Genomic DNA, 21,744 nt, shown 5'->3' with positions numbered 1-21,744 from the left:
CAGCCTATCCTCCCTCTGACCTAATCACCCTTTAAGGATCCCACCTCTTAACACTGTTACAATGACAAATATTAACATGAGTTTGGGAGACACAAACATTCAAACCGTAGCATTCCATCCCTGCCCTACACCAATTCATGTTCTTTTCACAAAATATACTCAATTCCATCCCAATGGCCCCATTCAAAAGTCCAAAGCCCAGAGTCTCATCTAAATCAAACATGGGTGAGATTCAAGGCATGATTCATCCGAGGCAACTTTCCTTCCACTGTGAGCCTGTGAAATTAAACAGGTTACATGCTTCCAAAATACAATGGTAGGGCAGGCATAGAACACACATTTCCACTCCAAAAGGATAAATTGTAAAGAGGAAAGGAATAACAGCCTTGAGCATGTCCAAAGTCCAACAGGGAGAATACTACTAAATCCTAAGGCTTGAGAATCATCTTGACTCCAAATCCTGCCTTCTGCACGCCGTGGGGTGCGGCTGGGTCCTCAGGCTCTTGGGAACCTCACCCCTATAACTTTGCTGGGCCCAGCCCTCACACAGCTCTCTTAGGTTGGAGTCTCGTGCCTTCACAGCTCTCCCAGGATGGCAATGAACACTAGGGGCTCTCTAGTTCTGGGGTCTCAGGGGTGGCCTTATCCCCAAGGCTCTACCACATACTGCCCTAGTGTGGGCTCTCTGCCATGGCTCTGGCCTGGAGACTTGTGACATCCTATGTGACACCCAGTGGCTGAAGCCATATCCCCGCTGCTCCTGCAAGGCTGCAGAATCGACACCACCAAGGCTTATGACTTGTACCTTCCCTGGGTCCACGTGAGACAGGCTGGAGTGGCTTAGGGGGTCTGCACTGGAATGCAGACAGCAAAGACTTGGGGTGGCCCCGGCCAGCAGGCTCTAAGGTCCACACTCTACACCTCTCTTTTGACATATTTCCTTCCCAAAGGCCTTGGCACTCTGGGCCTGTGGTGGGAGGGGCAGCACCAGGAATCTGAAATGCCTCTGGGGCCATTTTCCTACTGTCCTGATGAGCAGCCTCTGGCTTCGTTCTGTCCACACTAAGTTGCTTGGCCACACACTCGGTCTGTTCTCCTAAAGACATCTTATTACACCCTAAATGGGCAGGCTGAAAATCCTTACGATCCCTATTCTTTCCTTGTTAATTATAAATTCCATCTTTAATTCATTTCTCTTCTCACATCTTACTCTCTGCAGTTAGAAGATGACATGCTACACCCTGAGTATTTCTTCAGCCAGATATCCCAGTTCCTTCCACAAAGGAAGGACTGGGCATGGACACCATTCAGCCGCGTTCTCTGCCACTTTATAACTAGGATGGTCATTCCTCCAGCTTCTGACACCTTGTTCTTCATTTCTGTCTGAGATCTTATCAGAATGGCCTTTGCTGTCCAGATTTCTACCAACATTCTGACCATGGCCACTTAAGTATTCTCAAAGAAGCTTCAGACTTTCCCTACAGTTCTCTTCTGAGCCTCAACAAAATCACCCTTTACACTCCACCAATGGCATCTAAGCTGCTTCTCGCTCCTCCAAACTCTTCTGGCCTCTGCCTACTACCCAGTTCCAAAGCTGCTTCCACATTTTTTGAGCATTTGTGATGACAACAAACCCACTCCTGGTCTCGATTTTCTGCCCACAGCACCCTGATACCAAAACCAGACAAAGACAATACAAAAGACAATTATAGACAAATGTCCCTCATGAACAGAGATGCAAAATCCTCAAAAAAATTTAAATCAAATCCAGCAATATATAAAAGTGATAGTGCACCATAACCAGGTAGGGTTTATTCCAGGAATGCAAGGTTGGCCCATATTTGAAGATCAACGTAAGTCACCATATTAACTGTACAGGAGAAAAACCATATGAATATATCACTTGGTATAAAAAAGCATTTTTTTTTTTGAAGACAGAGTTTCCTTGTTGCCCAGGCTGGAGTGCAATGACACCATCTCAGCTCACTGTCACCTCCATCTCCCAGGTTCAAGCGATTCTCCTGCCTCAGCCTCCCAAGTAGCTGGGATTACAGGAGCACACCACCACGCCCAGCTAATTTTTGTTTTTAATAGAGGTGGGTTTTCACCATATTGGCCAAGCTGGTCTCAAACTCCTGACCTAAGGTGATCCGCCTGCCTTGGCCTCCCCAGGTGCTGGGATTACAGGCATGAGCCACCAAACGCAGCCATTGAAAAAGCATCTTGATAAAATGTCTAGTCATAATATTTAAAAAAAAAAAAAAAAAAAAACTCTCGAAGCAAACTAGAAGTAGAAGGGAACTTGCTCAACCTGATAAAACAGCATCACCAAAAATCCCCGTGGGTAACATGATACATAATTGTGAAAGCAAGAAAGCTTTCCCCGAGAGTGGGAATGAGGAAAGGCTATAGACTCTTACCATTACTATTCAACTTTATAAACGGGAAGTCAGCCAGTGGAACAAGGCAAGCAAAAGAAATAAAAGGCATAGAGATTGAATAAAATGAAATAAAACTGTCCTTATTCACGGATGACATATTGTTCACGCATAAAATCCCCCCAAATCTATAAAAACAAAATCCCAATCTCCTACAACCAGTAAGTGAATTCATCAAGGTTACGAGGTATAAGAACACATAAAAATCAGGTTTTTAAACACTGGAAATATACAGTCAGAAACCAAAATTCAAAAAACCACCTCTTACAACAGCTCAAGAAACAAAGTAAGCTTGGGATAGGAAGCAATAAATAAATAAGTAAAAGAAACACTGAAGCATAAACCTACTAAAACATGTAAAAGATATGTATACTGGCTGGGCGTGGTGGCTTTTATGCCTATAATCCCAGCACTTTGGAAGGCAGAGGTGGGCGGATCACTTGAGTCCAGGACACCAGCCAGGCAACATGGCAAAACCCTATCTCTACAAAAAATACAAAAATTAGCCAGGCGTGGTGGCACACACTTGTAGTCCCAGCTACTTAGGAGGCTGAAGTGGGAAGATCCATTGAGCCCAGAGGTCAAAGCCACAGTGAGCTGTGATTGTGCCACTGCATTCCAGCCAGTTCAACATACATATGAAATACTACAAAACGCTGATAAAGAATAGAGACAGACTATGTTCATGGATTGTCTGACTCAACACAGATGTCATTTCTCCCCAAACTGATGTGTAGATTTAACGCAATTCCAATCAAAATCCCAGAATTTTTTTGTAGTTGACTGTAAAATATATATGTACTGTCAAACGAACAAAAATAGGGAAAACAATTCTGAAAAACAAGAACGGGCTGGGCATGGTGGCTCATGCCTGTAATCCCATTACTTTGGGAAGCTGAGGCAGGCTGATCACTTGAGCCCAGGAGTTTCAGGCCAGCCTGGACAACATAGAGAGACCCTGCCTCCGGCCGGGTGCAGTGGCTCATGCCTGTAATCCCAGCACTCTGGGAGGCCGAGGTAGGCAGATCATGAAGTCAAAAGATCGAGACCATACTGGCCAACATGGTGAAACCCCGACTCTACTAAAAATACAAAAAAATTACCTGGGTGTGGTGGCATGCACCTGCAATCCCAAATACTTGGAAGGCTGGGGCAGGAGAATCGCTTGAACCAAAGAGTCAGAGGTTGCAGTGAGCCAAGATGGGTCACTGTACTACAGTCTGGTGACAGAGCGAGACTCTGTCTCAAAAAAAAAAAAAAAAAAAAAAAAAAAAAAGGGAGACTTTGTCTCTATTAAAAATTTAAAAAATTAACCGAGTGTGGTGGTGTGCCTATGGTCCCAGCTACTTGGGAGGCTTGAGGTGGGAAAGACCTGCTTGAGCCTGAGGTCTCGAGGGTGCAGTGAGGTAGGATTTGTACCACTGCACTCCAGCCTAGGCAACAGAACGAGACTGTGACTGTCTTTAAAAAAAAAAAAAAAAAGGGAGAGAGGGCAGGGCAGGGGAAAAGAAAAAAGGAAGGAGGGAGGGAGGAAAAAGGAAAAAAAGAAAAAGAAAAACAAGAATAAAGTTTGGCCAGGTACAGTGACACATGCCTATAATCCCAGCACTTTGGGAGTCCAAGACAGGACAGTGTGAGACCAGGAGTCTGAGACCACCCTGGGCAACATAGTGAGATTCTGTCTCTACAAAAATTAAAGAAAATAAGCTGAGCGCGATGGTGTGAACCTGTAGTCCCAGCTACTTGGGAGGTCCAGGTGGGAGGATCACTGGAGCTCAGGGGTTTGAGGCAGCAGTGACGTAGGGCTGCGCCATTGTGCTCCAGCCTGGGTGACAGAGCAAGACCCTATATCTTAAAAAGAAAGAATGCTGACAACACAAAGTGCCCACAAGGATGTGGAGCAGCGGAAACTGTGGCTCATACTGGCATTCCACAACAGGCTACAGCTATTCTGGAAAATGCTTGGCAGTTTCTTTTGAATTTAAAAATACACTTACTGTGTGATCCAGCAGCCCCACTGCTAACTACCTTAATGAAATAACTTGCTCAACAACCTGTACACAAATGTTTATAGCAGCCCTATTCAGACCTGCAAAACATTAGAAACAACCCAAACACCCTTCAACAGGTGACAAGACAAACTGATCCATCCATAGAGCACTATTCCAAAAAAAAAAAGAAAGAGAAAACAAATGCTGATGCACGCATCCTGATCAATCTCAGTGGCGTTCTGCAGATCCCGCTGTTCCCAGCCACGCATTGTAGGACTCCATTATGGGACCTTCTTGGAAAGAAATAACTACAGTGGTGGAGGACAGGTGCGTGGCTGCCACGGGTCGGGGTGGTGACTATGGGGAAAGTAGAACAGTCTTCTGAGACGACAGGGCTCGCCTGTCTCCCAGGTATGGTGCTTACCCAAATCTGCACAGGTGTGAACATCCATGGAATTGAAGGTTCCATGAACAAAACAAAAGAACAAATCAATTTTACTATGTGAAATTTAAAAATGTTATTAGGGCCAGGTGCAACGCCTGCAATCCCAGCACTTTGGGAGGCTGAGGTGGGCGGATCACCTGAGGTCAGGAGTTCGAGACCAGCCTGGCCAACGTGGTAAAACGCCGTCTCTACTAAAAATACAAAAATTAGCTGGGCGTGGTGGCTCACAGCTGTAATCCCAGCTACTCAGGAAGCTGAGGCAGGAGAACTGGTTGAACCTGGGAGGTGGAGGTTGCAATGAGCCAAGATTGTGCCACTATACTCCAGCCTGGAAGACAGAACGAGATTCCGTCTCAAAATAAACAAAAACAAAACAAAACAAAAAAAAAACACCACTTCCTGAGGGAGATGTAAGGTGACACAAAAGTTCGGCAATTCCTCCAAGAGCTGAACAAGTGGCCCAGCAGCTCTACTCCTCGGTATAAATATTCAAGAGAAATGAAAACAAATACGCGTCCCCACAAAAACTTGTTCACAAATGTTCACAGCAGCATTTTCAGAGTAGCCAAAAAGTAGAAACTGCCCAAATGTCCAGCAACGGGTGAATGGATAAATAAGGTGTGGTGCATCCATACAAGAGAAGATTATTCAGCCATTAGAAGGAATGAAACTCCAACACACGCTGCAACACACAGGAACCAGGAAAATATCTTGCTGAATAAAAGCAAAGGCCACATTGATACGAATGTCCTGAGTAGGCAAATCTAGAGACAGAAGGTAGGTTTGTGGCTGGCTGTCAGGGGTTGAGCGGGAGGGAACAGAGTGACTGCTAAGGGAAGGTTTCTCTGCAGAGTGATGAAATGTCCCAAAATTAGGTAGTGATGATGGTACCTCTGTGGGTTTGCACAGAGCCTGTCACTTCCCCAGAAGGCCACGAGGCGGCTGGGCCAGGCCTGCCCACGGGGCCGCTCCAGAGCATTTTGTCCCTCCAGGGCCTCAGTCTGCTTTGCGGGAGCCTCTTCGTGCGGCAGCCAGTGCGCGCCTAGGGAATTGTTCCGAGTGCAGAACTCTGCCCCTTCTTCAGCCTGGAGCCCGAAGCTGCTCTGCATGGGGGGTGCGGTCCTCAGCTCCTCCCCCAGGTTCTCCAGACCTCCATCTCCACTGCAGGGAGGTGAGGACCAGGAGGACCATCCGGCTGCTCTGGCTGGCAAAGGACCTGCAAGGTAGCTGCTCTGCCCGAGGTAGCTGCTTTGCCCGGTCTTTCAGCTGATCCACTTTTAGACTCTGCTCCATGCCAGGGCCTCCCGGTGTGGCCAGCTTCCCCCTCAGCCCTCTTCTGCTCAGCAGCCACCCACCAACCCACTTCCCACCTTCCAAAATGCGTTCAAATCCTTTGTGGGATGTTGGCTTCTTCCCCGTCTTTGTCCCTGTGGGAGGATTTTTTTTGGTCCATTCCTCTCATTTCACAGTTCCATTTCGTTTTAAGTGAGAAGAGATGACCTCAATTGATCTGTTTTAACAAACTGCAATGACCCAGCAAAACCTGTCACATACAAATAAATCCCCAAATATAGAAGCCCAGTATATTAAAGATGAAACTTCAGAATCATTAGATGAAAACATGACAGTGGTTTTCAGCCTCAGGGAAGGTCAGGATGTTCTGAGTCGGTCGGAAATAGCACCATTCATAAAGGATAAGATCAGCTGATCATGTGTAAGGTTTAAGCTTCTGCACATCAGGAATAGAAACACGGTTCAAAGACACAACCGAGAATCTGTAACCAGGAATATCAGGAACTCCTACCAACCAGGAGAACAAGACCCAGACCAACAACCAGAAGAAAAATGAGAAAAAGACATCAACATGCAATTCGCACGGGAGAGAATCCAAGGGAGAGGTAAGCATGGTAAAGATGCCCGACTCCGCCGAGTCATCAGAGAAACGCGTGACAGCGATGCCACTTCACACACAGCAGGCTGCAGCATTTCCTCAATTCCAACACCACGAAGTGCGGGCAGGGATGGGAGCGATGGGAACCCTCCCCTGGTGCTGGTAGAATGACCGGATGCAGCCCCTCTGCAAAGCAAGCTGGCAACTGCTAAAAAGGGGAGGCCCAGAAACCACCAACCCTCCTTCCAGGTTGACAGGAGACCCACGAGGGCAGGTCTGGCTGTCTCCAGTCACCAAACCCTGAAGACACATGGGAAGAGACTGAAAGGTGCTCTCTAGGGAACTTACACACGGCAGTCAGAATCCACCATGCAGAGTGCCCAGCACAAGACACAATGAAAGTAGCCAGGCTGAGTAAAAAGCCCAGCTACCTGCAGCTGACCCAGTGGATGGTTTCTGCATTTTCAATGCAATACTCTTATTTGTGAATACAGAAACATACAGATGCAAAATTCTAAAGCCCAAGGAAAACCGGAACGCCTCAATTCCTGCCACGTGGCCTGGGGAGCTGAGGTGAGGCCGGGAAAGGGAACCAACAGCAGGGCTCTGCAATGCTTGCTCTTTAGGCCCAGTACACACTCATGGAACAGACACAATACCCGTTGGTCAGTTCCGTGCCTGAGTTATTTTCTGTACTTTTCTATGGTCTTAACTTCTCAAACTACAACAGTGCGTGAAGATGTCGAGAGGGGACAGCACTTTATCCTGGACCCCGATACAGATGCCCAGTAGGTCCCAGCACGGCTGCCCTGACACCGAGAGCGAAGCCGTGCCTACGCCTGCCTGCACTGTCCCAAAAACACACCACAGGGGTGGTGCAGCCAGGACGGTCGGTGCAGCCAGGATGCTCGGTGGAGCCTGTGCACAGAAAGGCAAGACCAGGGCTGGCTCATCCTCATCCTGCTCTCACAGGAGTCCCTGGGGAGGCCCAGGAGAGGAGCTGGACAGGGAAGAACATTCCAAAAGAGGGAACACTGGGCTTCACCAAGGCTTGAGAAGAGAGAGCTTATAGCAGCTAAGGAACAGAGAGAACAGCCTGGCTAGCTAGAGAAGCAGGCAGGGGCCAGGCACCCCGTGGGGAGGGGTCTGTGAGAGGAGAGACCAGGAGGACCCGCAGAGGGTCACCACTGCCAAGGCTGGAAGCCGCAGGCAACCTGGAATCAAATGGATGCCACTGACCACAGAGATTTGAATGGTTTAATAACTGTCTCGTGAGCTGGATGGCAAGCTCTCACACTTTGCCCGCAGGCTGTGCTGTGCACCCCCACGCAGTGGTCTGAGCAGAGGCAGCATGGGACCAGACCCTCTCCCACAGCCAGCCTGGCCAAGGTGGCACAGACCAGAGCTCTGTGCAGACAAGCACCCAGGGGTCTAGGAATGCTCCCTTCTCTCCAGGGGCCAGAGGGGAGAACCAAGCTGCTCGGCCTTCCTTGCTCTGGCCAGCAGGAGGCCCTTCTCCTGGAGCAGCCCTCCTTTCTGCCTGTCATGCCAGAGGGACACAAGGCCATCCACTGCACTCCTGCTACGTGGGCACTGCTGGGATGTGTTCCCACTCCAAGTGTCCCCACCCAGGGCCTCTCCCTTCACTGAACAGGACAGCAAGGGCAGCTTGTGCGGGGAAGCACCTGAAGACCCTCGGCCAATGCCACCACAGCCCTGGGCTAAGCCCGTCTCCCAGGCCCCTCCACAGTCTCTGGAATCTGAGGACTGGCTGGTGGCTCCTTCCCCCATGACAGTGAACTTGGCCGACACCCTCCCAAGCGCCCAAGCGCGGCCCCTGCCCACTTGTACAGTGAGGCCCTAGCCCAGCGTGGTGGCCCCTCAGTGAGCCAGCTGTGCCTGGCTGCCCCCAACCCCCAGACACCAGTAGGGGGCAGTTAGAGCCCTGTCAGGTCCACAATGGCCTTGATGAAGATGGCATCGTCCCGCACGTAGGAATTCTTGGCCTCCATCTTGGAGACGGGGCAGAAGAGAGGGCAGCCGCTTGCGATGTTCATGTCGTTGACTGGCCTCTGAAAAGAGGACGAGGTCACATCCGGCCTGAAGGCGTCAATCACGTGCTCCCGGTTATTCTGGTCAAGCAGCATTAAGGTCACCTGGAGGAGAGAGCCCCAGGGAGGGGACACAGGTCTGTGGGCTGTCTCGCTCTGGCTCCCGAGGGTCTGGACACCAGCAGGGCCGCTAGCAGGAGGCCACAGGCGCCCATCCCAGGACCCAGGCCAGAGGCTGAGGCCTGGCCAAGACCACGTGGTGGGTGGCCTTTCTCCTACCGCAGCGCCCGGGCTCCCCAGCCCTCCCCAGCCACCTGCATTCCACTTCTCTCTGGGGAACCTGTGTCCATTCTGGCCTTTCCTGTCCACTGACATCTGGAGTGTAGACTAAAGCTTACCACTCCTGAACTTGAATTATTACTAGGAAAATGCAAAAAATAACACGTCTGGCAAAGACATTTTCTTGCCAAAGAGATCATGAAGCACTCACTGCCCACCCATGAAGAGCACTATTCAGGGAGAACCTGAGTCTGCCTCTGTCGGGACTGTGAACCTGGACACCCCAGGACAGACAAGGGCCTGTGGGCCCTCCACACTCCCTCCCCCGCCCAACTCTGCTCTGCCTACTCCACTAGCTATAGGGAAGTACCAAGTCTGGGCCAACTGTGGCAAAAGGAAGGGACCTTCTCATTCCAGTCTAGTCTCTGGATCTTCAATTCCACAAAATAGTAGATTCTGATTTTCAAAACAGGCCAGGCACAGTGGCTCACGCCTACAATCCCAGCACTCTGGGAGGCCAAGGTGGGCGGATCACAAGGTCAGGAGTTCGAGACCAGCCTGACCAACATGGTGAAACCCCATCTCTACTAAAAATACAAAAATTAGCTGGGCATGGTGGTGCATGCCTGTAGTCCCAGCTACTCAGGAGGCTGAGGCAGGAGAATCACTTGAACCCGGGAGGTGAAGGTTGTAGTAAGCCGAGATCATGCCGCTGCACTCCAGCCTGGGCGACAGAGCAAGACTCCGTCTTAAAAATAAGTAAATAAATAAATGACACCTCCGACGAAGAGGGCTCCGAAGCTGTGTTCCTTCCTCTGCACACTCTCTCCAGGGCAGGGTTTTCAAACTACTGGTCCAGACGCCCATCAACATCTGGAGTCCTGGGCTAAAGCTGGGTACCCCCGAACTTGCATTATTTTGTACTTTGTCCTTTTGTTCATTTATTTAGAGCCCATTCTTGCTCTGTTGCCCAGGCTGCAGTGCAGTAGCGTGATCTCGGCTCACTGCAGCCTCAACCTACTGGGCTCAAGCAATGCTCCTGTCTCAGCCTCCCGAATAGCTGGGAATACAGGTGCGCACCACCAAGCCCGGCTAATTTTTCTATTTTTTTTTGTAGACATGGGGTCTCACTATGTTGCCCAGGCTGATCTCAAACTCCTGGGTTCAAGCAATCCTCCCACCTCAGCCTCCTAAAATGCTGGGATCACAGGGATACATAATCCCCCACATTCGGCCTTGTGCTTTTTCTTAGTCATATTTATATTTATCTAACAGGTCAGGAAGCCAGTTGTTTGTGTCACGGACCAGTGCTCAGAAATCATGGAAACGACAGAAACTGCCAGAGCTCTCCGCCGCGTGACACAGCATCACAGGGTGACGTGCCTGCTGCAGACCCCTGGTCCAGTGAGCCCAAGCCACTCTGTCCCGCACAACCCTGCACCACAGAAGCTGCACTGCCCAGAGGGACTCCCAGGTGCAGCCCTAGCGAAGCCTGCAGAGACGGCCTCACCTTCTGGTTGAAGGGCCACCGCAGCAGGGCGTCATTCGGGCCCTTCATCACCACAAAGAAGAGGGACAGGTGTGTTCCTCGCCCGGTGCCGTCGCCATTCAGGTAGATACGCAGACACATCTTGTAGCCGTACCTGCTGGTGTAGAAGGCTGGGGAGGCAGGAGGGGCGCCTGGTGAGCTGACACTCAGCAAGGGCGGGGCAGGGTTCTTCCTGCCTGGCTGCCCTCCCCCAGGGACAGAAACACCCACAAAGAAACATTCAGGTTGTGGGGTGCAAAGAAGTTTTTTTCCCTCAAACTATGCAGTTAGTTTCCAGTGAAAACAAGTTTCATTAAAAAAAAAAGTAATTAGAAAAAGTTTTTTTTTTTTTTTTTTTTTTAAAGATAAGAGTCTCACGCTTGTTGCACAGACTGAGTGCAGTGGTGCAAAATCTCGGCTCACTGCAACCTCCATCTGCTGGGATCAAGCGGTTCTCCTGCCTCCCCCTCCTGAGTAGCTGAGATCACAGACGCTTGCCACCACACCCGGCTAATTTTTGTATTTTTAGTAGAGATGGGGTTCCACCATGTTGGCCAGGCTGGTCTCAAACTCCTGACCTCAGGTGATCCACGCAGCATGTTGGCCTCACAAAGTGCTGGGATTACAAGTGTGAGCCACTGCGCCCGGCCAGAAAAAGCATTTCTAAGAATCCCAAATGTAACCCCCCAAAACTTAAAGAAGATGAGCAGAGCCACATGGCGAGATCCACCAAACGCAGTGGTTGGGACCTCGGCAGAGCTGCAGAGGGAGCCCTGACTGGCCCAGGGCTTAGGGTGGGCCCCAAGCCTGCCTCAGAAGAGGCGCTGGCTAGAGTGAACCCCGAAACAAGCAGAGTCGACTTCCTTCCCCCGCAACAAGACACAGACGTGATGACAGCCAGAACCCGGCAGAGGCTGCTTTCCAAGTCACATAACAGAACACCGTGGGCAAAGGTCTGCACACAGGGGCCCCACTGTGGTGGAACCAGGACCACCCTCCCATCCTCCCCTCCACCGCGCCCCCAGGCCCATCCTCCCCGTCCTAGTCCTCCACCGCGCGCCCAGGCACATTCTGCCCGTCCTCGTCCTCCACGCGTGCCGCACACAAGCTGTGTTCACCAGCATTGCTTAAAGCAGATGTTGCACACAAACAGGTCCTCTTGCCTGAGTGCAGCTCCCAAGAAGACCACCTCCGTGGCAGGGCCTCCACAATGCTGACCCTTCACCCCACGCTTAGTACAGAGCTCCCAGCATATACAATCGGCTGAGCCAGCAGCTGCAGAGGGAAGGTCGCCACCAGAAAGCAGTGCTGACTTTCCCAGCCCTGGAGGAACAGGGCCATGCCCTGCAGGCTGCCCAGACTGTTCCCTTGAGTTTCCCCCAAAATAATCTTTCATTTTTCCAGTCTCAACTCAGAGAAGAAAGAGTGTGAGTTTTGTTTCTGGTCCCTGCTGAAGGCCTTGGCAGGAGGCACCACACAGAACATGGCGGCCCCTCCAGATGATGCCTGGGTCTCTTTCAGCCTCAAGGGCGCCGGAGCACTGGACTGCCATGGCCCCCGGTGCTCATGGAGTTTCACCAGCAGTGCCAGGCTAAATTCAAGCGGAAAGGTGCCTACAGAGTCTCAGCCTTGATCCTAGAACCTAAGATCTTATCAGCAGGTTCACCAAGTCAGCTAAAAATAAAGTCCGCACGAAGGCGTGTTCTGAGCCATGGCAACAAAGCCCACGAAGGGAGTGCCTGAGTTGGGGCCGAGATGATGGCTGGGGCCGCCACGAGGTCAGCCGGGGCCTCGAGGGACAGGGGCGTCGCCTCTGGACTCCAGCGCCCAGAAGTACAATCCTGGCAGGAGCCTGCGGCTGGGCAGCCACCACCCCACCCTCTCTCCAGCAATGCCCTCCAGGGGAGATCCCACGAGCACCCTCTCAAGAGACCCCATAGTAGGGGTTTTAAAAAAAAAAAAAAAAAAAAAAAAAAGGTGGGGGACTGTGAGAAACACCCTCCCTGAGCTCCGTGTGGAAAATGAACCTGGGAAGGGTCAGACTAGCTCAGCCCCAAGGCCCTGGGAGCCATGTCCCACCCCCACAGCCACCCCCACCCGCCCTGTCTTCCTGGGAGCTGTGATCAGGCAGGAGAGCCTGTTGATGTAATATCCGCTTTAGGGCCGTGTGCCAGAGGACCAGGCTGTGGGTGACAAGGGGCACACCTCGAGGGCCGGCACGGCAGGAGGGCAGCCAGCCCAACCCTCCCACCCCAACCCCTGCCCAAGGGCACCCACCGGCCAGCCCATATTCAGCTGCCCCACTTGCCACTCAGGGAGGCGTAGCCGCTCCCGGTATCACTGGGGGGTCGTATCCCCAAGCCCCACCCCTTGGGAGCCATCCCATGTGGTCACAGGGGTGAGGGGACCCAGGTGCCAAGTAAACAGCAGCTGCAGTGAGGTGGGGGTCCTAGAACCACACCTGGGGAGAAGATGGCGGGTGTGCGGCCAGCCACAGCTTCCTGGCGCTTCCTGGCAAAGTCTGAGATCTTCCAGATGAAGACCCCATCGTAGGTGGATGCCTCCATCTCCAAGACCTTCTGCTCCAGGTCGGCCATCGCCAGGTCCTTGAGGCCGATGCTCCTCTCTAGCTGCTGCACCTGCCGGGAGCCAAGACCACCTTCCCTCTTACAAGAGCGGTGTGGGCACAAGCCCCTGCCTCCCACACCCACCGATCTCCAGGAGGACAGTGCTCTTGGGCACCCCTGGGCTCCATGTTTCTCATGTCCACTCCCTGCACACAAGAACCCAACCCCACCCTCGCCAAGAGGTGGTGGCTCCAAGTCCACACAGAAGCTCCCGGCCAGCAAGCGTGCTCAGAAGCCACACCAGGCCATGCACATCCCCATGGCTGACTGCCCTCCCATCAGAGAGAAGAGGCTCCCGCCCACGGCCTGGCCTCTATGACCTTCCAGGGTTTGGGTCCCTTAGATGACAGGACTCAGAAATGAAGGGGGCCAGAGCCTCTCCTAAACCACGCTGGACTAGGGTTTGCGGATGGAGTTCTACACTGTCTGGGCTCTAAAGCTCCAGGACCTGCTGAAACCTGCTGGGGCGCAGACACTATCCCCCTTTACACTGTCCTTCTCATGGCTGGCCACCCAGCAGGCACAAACCTTGCTACTCAGGGCTTCAATCTTGTCTTGGTCCAGCCGGTGCTGCCGGCTGCAGGCCTCGGCAGTCATGGCCACCCTCTCCACCTCCCGGTTCAGGACGCAGACAATGTTCTCAAAAGTGGCCGTCTTGTTCTCCAGGCTCTCGCACCTCTGCAGGAGCTCTGACCCCGTGTGGCTCTGGTCTCCCGAGAGGGGCTTTGCCTCCAGCACCGAGCTCAGTAGCATGGCCAGGTGCTCCCGCAGCCACTGCGCCTCATGCTCCTGCTGTTTCTCACCCTCTACCTGCGGACACAGGGCAGGGAGGCTGCTGGCTCCATCCACCATTCGGCTCCCACCCGGGGACAGCCACCAAGACGTGGGCCTCAGCTGAGCTGAGGAGACACAGGCCAGAGTCAGAGATAGGGATGCCTGGGTGGCCTGGTCATGGCTGATCCTTCTTGTGTATGACAGACTGAAAGTCAAGTATGTTTAAAGAATATGAAGCTTGCTATAGAACTTAGTTGCAGCCAGGCACAGTAGCCAGCAACTGTGATTCCAGCACTTCAGAAGGCCGAAGCAGGAGGATCATTTGGGGCCCAGGAGTTGGAGACTAGCTGGGGCAACACGGCGAAACCCCACGTCTACAAAAAATTTTTAAAAATTAGCCGGGCATGGTGGTGTGTGCCAGTGGTTCCAGCTACTCAGGAGGCTGAGGTGGGAGGATCACTTGAGCCCAGGAGGTTGAGGCTGCAGTGAGCCGAGATCATACCACTGCATCCCTGCCTGGCTGACACAGCAAAACCCTGTTTGGAAGAAAAGAAAAAAGGGACGGGACAGGACGGGAAGAAGGGGAGAAGGGGAGGGGAAGAGGGAGGGGGAGGGACAGAAAGCAAGAGAAAAGAAAAATAAAAGCAACACACTATTTAAAAAAAGCTACTCATGACTAGGCATGGTGGCTCACACCTGTAATCCCAGCACTTTGGGAGGCCGAGGCGGGTGGATCACCTGAGGTCGGGAGTTCGAGACTAGCCTGACCAACATGGAGAAACCCTGTCTCTACTAAAAATACAAAATTAGCTGGGCGTGATGGTGCACGCCTGTAATCCTAGCTACTCGGGAGACTGAGGCAGAATTGTTTGAACCCGGGAGGTGGAGGTTGCGGTGAGCCGAGATCACGCCATTGTACTCTAGCCTGGGCAACAAGATCGAAACTCTTGTCTCAGAAAAAAAAAAAAAAAAAGCCACCCACAAGTTCCAGACAAGCCTGGGCAACATGGTGAAACCCTGTCTCTACTAAAGATACAAAAATTAGCTGGGCATGGTGGTACATGTCTGTAATTCCAGCTACTCAGGAGACTGAGACATGAGAATAGTTTGAACCCAGGAGGGGGAGGCTGTAGTGAGCTGAGATGGTGCCACTGCACTTCCAGCCTGGCCAACAGAGCGAGACTCTGTTTCAAAAATAAACAAATAAATATAAAAATAGGCCAGGTGCAGTGGCTCACACCTGTAATCCCAGTACTTTGGGAGGCTGAGTGGGCGGATCACCTGAGGTCAGGAGTTTGAGACCAGCCTGGCCAACATGGCGAAACCCCATCACTACTAAAAATACAAAAATTAGCTGGGCCTGGTGGTGTGTGCTTGCAATCCCAGCTTCCTGGAAGGCTGAGGCAGGAGAGTACTTGAACCCAGGAGGTGGAGGCTGCAGTGAGCCGAGATGGTGCCACCGCACTCCAGCCTGGGAGACAGAGCGAGACTCTGTCTCAAAATGAAATGAAATAAAACAAAACAAAATAAAATAAAAAATAAAAAGCCACCTACAGGGGGAAGGTGAAAACACAGGGGTGGAAGCTAAGCCTCCTTAAACATACCTCATTTTATAGACCTGACTTTGCAATTAAATTATTTTCAAATTTCCACAACAAAATTTAAAAATGAGGCCAGGCGCAGTCATGCCTGTAATCCCAGCACTTTAGGAGGCCGAGGCAGAAGGATCACTTGAGGTCAGAAGTTCGAGACCAGCCTGGGCAACATGGTGAAACCTCATCTCTACTAAAAATACAAAAATTAGCCGGATGTGGTGGCACACAGCTGTGATCACAGCTACTTGGGCCTTTCATCACCTACTTGGGAGGCTGAGGCACAAGAATTGTTTGAACCTGGGAGGCAGAGGTTGCAGTGAGCTGAGATCATGCCACTGCACTCCAGCCTGGTCAACAAAGCAAGACTCAGCCTCAAAAATAAATAAATAAATAAATATATATATATATATAAATAAAACACGCTAAAAAAAATTACAGTAAAAGAACAAATGGACCTACATGTGTACCCAGCTAGAGGCACGACCACCCAGAGAGCAGAAGGGCACTCAAAAGACACAAACAGCTGGACGAGAGCTTGCCCTGCATCTTCTCAGAGGGCGGTACTGCTGGGACCATGCCATGTGCGGAATGGAAAAAGCAGGCCCTGGCTGAGCCTGGGGTGGGTGTGCCAGCAGGGGGAGACCCTTTGTGCAAACGGGAAGCGAGCATCGCCACAGACTCACACTGTGTTCTCTCTCATTTCTCAACACCAGGAGGCCCAGAAACAAGGAGCACAGTGGCGGCAGCGAGCAGCACTGAGGCCCGGGTGGTCTCTACACAACCTCCCGCACGGGAAGCCCGGGCTTCCTGGAGATGGCAGATGCCAGGTCGGAGCGGGAAATAGACAAGAACATGGAGAGCAGAAGACTATCCAACGCAGACAAAGAAAATGGAGGCAGCCACGGTCCTTTTCATCGTTATTAGGAAAAAAATACAATACCTAAGGCCACACAGAATCAAGTCAGCAACTGACTCTACCACAAATGCTGTCAAGGCATCCCTGTCTTCAAGCAAGGAAGGTGCCTGCCCAGCGAGCTGGCCAGGGGAGGGTCTGCACCCACGGCCTGCCCCCTCTCCATCCATCAGGCATACACCTCAGCTTGGGGCCACCTCTGGGCCCAGTACTCCTCGAGGGTCCTGACCTCAAGGGGCTCCTGTTGTATAGGGCAAGACGGACAAAAGACAAAGACATGAGGTGCTGGCGACAGAGGGGCAGAGTCTGCAGGGGTGGAGCAGGGGGGTCCACCTGGAGAGACCCAGGTGCCTGGCCATTGTGCCAGTGCCCAAGTGCCTGGGGTGGGCACAAGTGGGTGTGCCCAAGGGAGCTCAGGCCAGCGAGCAGGGCAGAGGAGATAGCTGATGGGAGGGAAAGATCACAAGAGCAGGCCACTCTGAATGAGAAGCCATGAGGAAGAGCTGTGATCGATTTCCATTTGTGAACAGGCCAGAGCAGCAAAGAATGGGGGTCTCATAAGCGCCTGAGCCTGGGTCCCAGTGAGAGATGAGGACGATGTGGAAAGGACAGTGACGGCTGGGGGGACCATTTGAGGGCAGACGAGACCTCTGTCAGCCCGAACATGAAGCGTGAGGCGAGAGGAGGGGCCCGAGTGCCTGCTGGTGGTGGAGGGCTCAGCGACAGCCACTGGGTTAGAGTGCTGCCCTTTTCTGTGTGAGATCGGGGCAGGGAGATAGCGGCCAAGGAGTGGTCGTGGCGAGCCGGCCGGGTACGTCTGAGATGTGCATTCAACACCCAGGGAGGCTCAAGGCGACAGGTGGGCACACGCATTGGGCATCCTCAGAGACAGGTGGCAGTCAAAGCTGGGCACTACAATGCCACCAGGAAGATGGGAGTGGACAGGGCTGCCAACCCAGAGATCAAGCTGGGGACACTCAGACAGCCGGGGCAGGAGGAGGCAGCGCTGCAGAGGAGGTTGAGGAGCAGCTGGAAGGAAACCAGGAAGCACTGGGCTGGAGGCAGTGAAGACCACACCCAGGATGAGGGGTGGCCCCCAACCTCAGACCCCCAGACTCACCGTCTCGAGGCAGCCGATGGCGTGGAATCTGCAAGGGACTCGACACTTGCCACAAGTCTTGACGTGGTCCTGAAACTACAAGGGAATGGCATCATAGAGCTGTCACGGAGCCGTCTTTCCCTGTCCTGATGCATTTCAACACTTCCACATGGACCACAGTGACTCACACAGAGGGTTACACTACATGCCCCGTTGGCCTCTTCACTCTCACACTGAATGAAACCCAACAGCCCATTTCCAAAGCGACACGCTCACACACCTGTGCATACACACGTGCAAACATGCACACTGTGCCAGTAACTGAGATGGGCAAGCGTTTTGGGACACCTGTGGAGACCCCAGCCTGTGTGTCACATGGCACGCCTGTCCCTCTATCACAGTCCACAGGACATGCGGTGCTAAGGCCCCAGGGCCTGGGTTCAAAACCCAGAGTCAAACGCCCACTGCTCACCTGGTGCACGGTGGTGCAGGACGACACAGACACAACATGAAGCAAAACGTAAAATCCAGAAAGGGGCCAAGTGCACACAGACACTCACATACAACAGGAGCATCGAACCAGCGAAGAAACAGAGACTAACACTGTGGTATCTGACGTGGGTCTAAGGATGCAGGAACAGCCCGAGGGAAAACATGAACCCCAAGTCCCTCCTCCATTTCCCAGGTGACACGGCGGGTGTGTTGCGGCTCTGAGTGTGAGAAAACCAAACCCACAAACACCAGACACAACACAGGATTTCATACCCGGAAGGAAGGAAATGGCCGTAACTGTGAATCAGTTTCCAGAAACAGTCACATAAGAACCTTGCACAATTCCCCCCAAAACAAAAAACCAAAAACACCACTCAGTGGGCAGGAGTCATGAACAGCAAGAGAAGCACAGATGAGCTTGGGAAACGCCCGTCAGAACTGCCTGGAGACTCTGCTGTCCCTTGCCACCCATAGGAGGTTGGTCTCAGGGTCCCTGAAACCCAAGGATGCTCGAGTCCCTGATGGAAGATGGCAGCATTTGCAGAGCCTAAGCACACCCTCCCTCATACCTTAAATCAGCTCTCGGGGTGACTCATGACCAATACAACATGAACACTGCGTCAATAAAAAACGTCCGCGCGCGTTCAGTGCATTTCTACCTAAACATTTCCAATCTACGGTTGGCTGGATCCACAGCGTGGACCCCCGATACAGAGGACTGATGTGTTTCTCACACATCACAGTGGCAACGTCCAACCTTCACACCACACTCTGCTAGCAAGTCTCGGGAGACGGTGCTCCCACAATGCTTATGGGAATGCAAATTTCTGAACTACCGCACAGCGCTGCGGACAGGGAGCCTGACGCATTTCCCTCTGATGTCTCAGAATGCACCTTTTTTGTAGTTTTCGCTTTGGTGCCATGTAACCATTTTACAAAATTATAAAACTTTTTTTTTTTTTGAGATGGAGTTTCTCTCTTGTTGCCCAGGCTGGAGTACAATGGCATGATTTCAGCTCACCGTAACTTCTGCCTCCCAGGTTCAAGTGATTCTCCTGCCTCAGCCTCCCGAGTAGCTGGGATTACAAGGCATGCGCCACCACACCCAGCTAATTTTGTATTTTTAGTAGAGACGGGGTTTCTGCATTTTGGTCAGGCTGGTCTCAAACTCCTGAGCTCAGGTGATCTGCTCACCTCCGCCTTTCAAAGTGCTGGGATAACAGGCATGAGCCACCGCGCCCAGCCTTTTTTTTTTTTTTTAAAAGAGCAATCTTTAAAACTCAAAAGTAAAATGAAACAAATGTGCCTCTGTGGCATACTGAGACAGCTGCCTGCCCAGAGACGCTGCTTTGAATGATTTATGACACAGCAACTCAATACAGACTCTAAAAGCAAAGAGAACTAGAAAGAGAACTTCGTCATCACATAATTTGCCATGGATCAGACTCAGTGCTACTGACACTGTTCTTATGTACAGCAATGTCAACAGGAACCACGACTTTCTGTAGAAAGGAGACAACAACATGGAAGTTGGGTAAGAATCTGAAACGCAAACATCAGTGTGAACCCACAATGTATTTTCTCTTAAAATAAAGCAAGGATCCCTCTGCTGTCACTGAAGTATTTTTGGACGAAACACTGGGCTGCGGGAAGAAGCGGAGGCAGGAATGAAATACAACTGTCACTGGGCACCCCCCCATCTTGAGCCGCAGCAGGGCCCCAAGTTCTAATGTGCTCTCTCTCCTCTGTCCAGGCTCAGAAATTTCCACCACAGGAAGCTGAAGGAGAAGAGGCCAGGAACCTGGCGTGTGGGCAGCATGCTGGGAATGGGGGTGTGATCGCCCAGGAAGGGTAGGTGTGGGAGAAGGCACTGCTGGAAACGAGAGACAAGTCCCCCAGGCTGTCCATGGCAGGGCCATCCATGGAGCTGGAAGCCAGCTGGGCGCCTGGCCTCTGTAAGCCTCAATTTCCTCATCTGATAAAGGGTGCCCTAGGGTTCCTGTGAGGGCGGGAGGGCAACCCCCAGGCCCCCAGGAAACGCTAAACACCGCCCATCTGTGGTTCCTGCCAGCATCATCATGAAGGGCAAACACCTTATCAAACACGAGGTGTCTGTGACCGCCGAGGCTTCTGGGCTGTTTGGCCATGAGGCCCAGGCCCACTTCTCCTGTCCAGCGAGCCCCACAGGCCAGCCTCCAAGGGACCAGGTCCCAACATATGCTGTCCCATGCTCGGCTCAGCCCTGCACATGTCCCAGGCAGCGGTGAGGAACCTGACCAATCCCTGGGAGCATGGTCACTGAGAAAGGCTCCAGCAAAACCAGCAAAGATGGAGAGGAGGGGCTGGGAGGATGAGACAGGGCCTGAAAGGAGGCAGCTCTGGTGCCTCTGCACAGCTCTGACTGATAGACAGCAGGCCAATAGTTTACATCGTCAAAGAACAAAAGTAAATCTTTAAAAACCTCACATTTTAAAAGAACCAGAAGCAAATGAACTATATAGCACATCTGACATAAACTCAAAGAAAAAATGTATTCCAGTTCACCTGAGAACATGGTATGTAGCCAGGCATGGTGGCTCATGCCTGTAATCCCAGCACTTTGGGAGGCTGAGGGGGGTGGATCACGAGGTCAGGAGTTTGAGACCAGCCTGGCCAACATAGTGAAACCCCATATCTACTAAAAATAGAAAAATTAGCCGGGTGTGGTGGTGGGCCCCTGTAATCCCAGCTACTTGGGATGCTGAGGCAGGAGAATCACTTGAATCCGGGAGGCAGAGGTTGCAGTGAGCCAAGATTGCGCCACTGCACTCCAGCCTGGGCAGCAGAGTGAGACTCCATCTCAAAAAAATAAATAAATAAATAAAAATCCTTTATAATAACATGGTATATGGATCCTACCTCTTTGTAAGATGTACTTCCAAGAACAAAAAGAGCTTCGAAGAAACAGGTGGCCTCACCATCAGAAGCCATGTTGCTGGTTTTTGTTTATTGTTTTTTTTTTTGAGATGGAGTCTTACTCTGTGGCCCAGGCTGGAGTGCAGTGGTGCGATCTTGGCTTACTGCAACCTGTGCCTCCCGGGTTCAAGTGATTCTCCTCTGTCTCAGCTTCCCAAGTAGCTGGGATTACAGGAGTGCCTGTGCCGCCACACCTGGCTAATTTTTGTATTTTTAGTAGAGAAGGGGTTTTGCCATGTTGGCCAGGCTGGTTTTGATCTCCTGACCTCAGGTGATCCACCTGCCTTGGTCTCCCAAAGTGCTGGGATTGCAGGCGTGAGCCACCACGCCCGGCCTTGACTTTTTTTTTTTTTCAGACAGGCTCTTCACTCTGTAACCCAGGCTGGAGTGCAGTGCTACGATCTCAGCTCACTGCAACCTCCACCTCCTGGGTTCAAGCAATTTTCGCACCTCAGCCTCTCAAGGAGCTGGGACTACAGGTGTGCACCACCATGCCCAGAGCTAATTTTTGTATTTTCAGTAGAGACGGAGTTTCACCACGTTGGCCAGGCTGGTCTCAAACTGGCCTCAAGTGATCCTCCTGCCTCGGCCTCCCAAAATGCTGGGATTACAGGCGCGAGCCACCACGCTCAGCAGGTATTTTTAATTTTAAACCTACTCTATATA

At 51.9% G+C, this 21,744-nt stretch overlaps 1 protein-coding gene across 3 annotated transcripts in view; it reads right to left on the bottom strand.

The window, feature by feature from the left end:
* Positions 1-8,008: 8,008 nt before the first annotated feature.
* TRAF2 (TNF receptor associated factor 2) overlaps positions 8,009-21,744 on the bottom strand; it is a 38,842-nt gene continuing 25,106 nt past the window's right edge. For all 3 annotated transcript variants that reach the window (XM_003777497.4, XM_054521241.2, XM_054521240.2), the window contains 5 exons: positions 17,653-17,727; positions 13,779-14,060; positions 13,085-13,262; positions 10,606-10,754; positions 8,009-8,921 (listed from right to left, as the gene is read on the bottom strand). In XM_003777497.4, the coding sequence (XP_003777545.2) occupies positions 8,703-8,921; positions 10,606-10,754; positions 13,085-13,262; positions 13,779-14,060; positions 17,653-17,727 (903 nt within the window). In that variant the 3' untranslated portion in view covers positions 8,009-8,702. The remainder of the gene's footprint in view (positions 8,922-10,605; positions 10,755-13,084; positions 13,263-13,778; positions 14,061-17,652; positions 17,728-21,744) is intronic.

This window comes from Pongo abelii, chromosome 13, assembly GCF_028885655.2.
Source record: "Pongo abelii isolate AG06213 chromosome 13, NHGRI_mPonAbe1-v2.0_pri, whole genome shotgun sequence".
NCBI lineage: Eukaryota > Metazoa > Chordata > Mammalia > Primates > Hominidae > Pongo > Pongo abelii.
The sequence above is the reverse complement of the archived record's forward strand: the minus strand, read 5'-3'. Positions and strand labels throughout refer to the sequence as shown.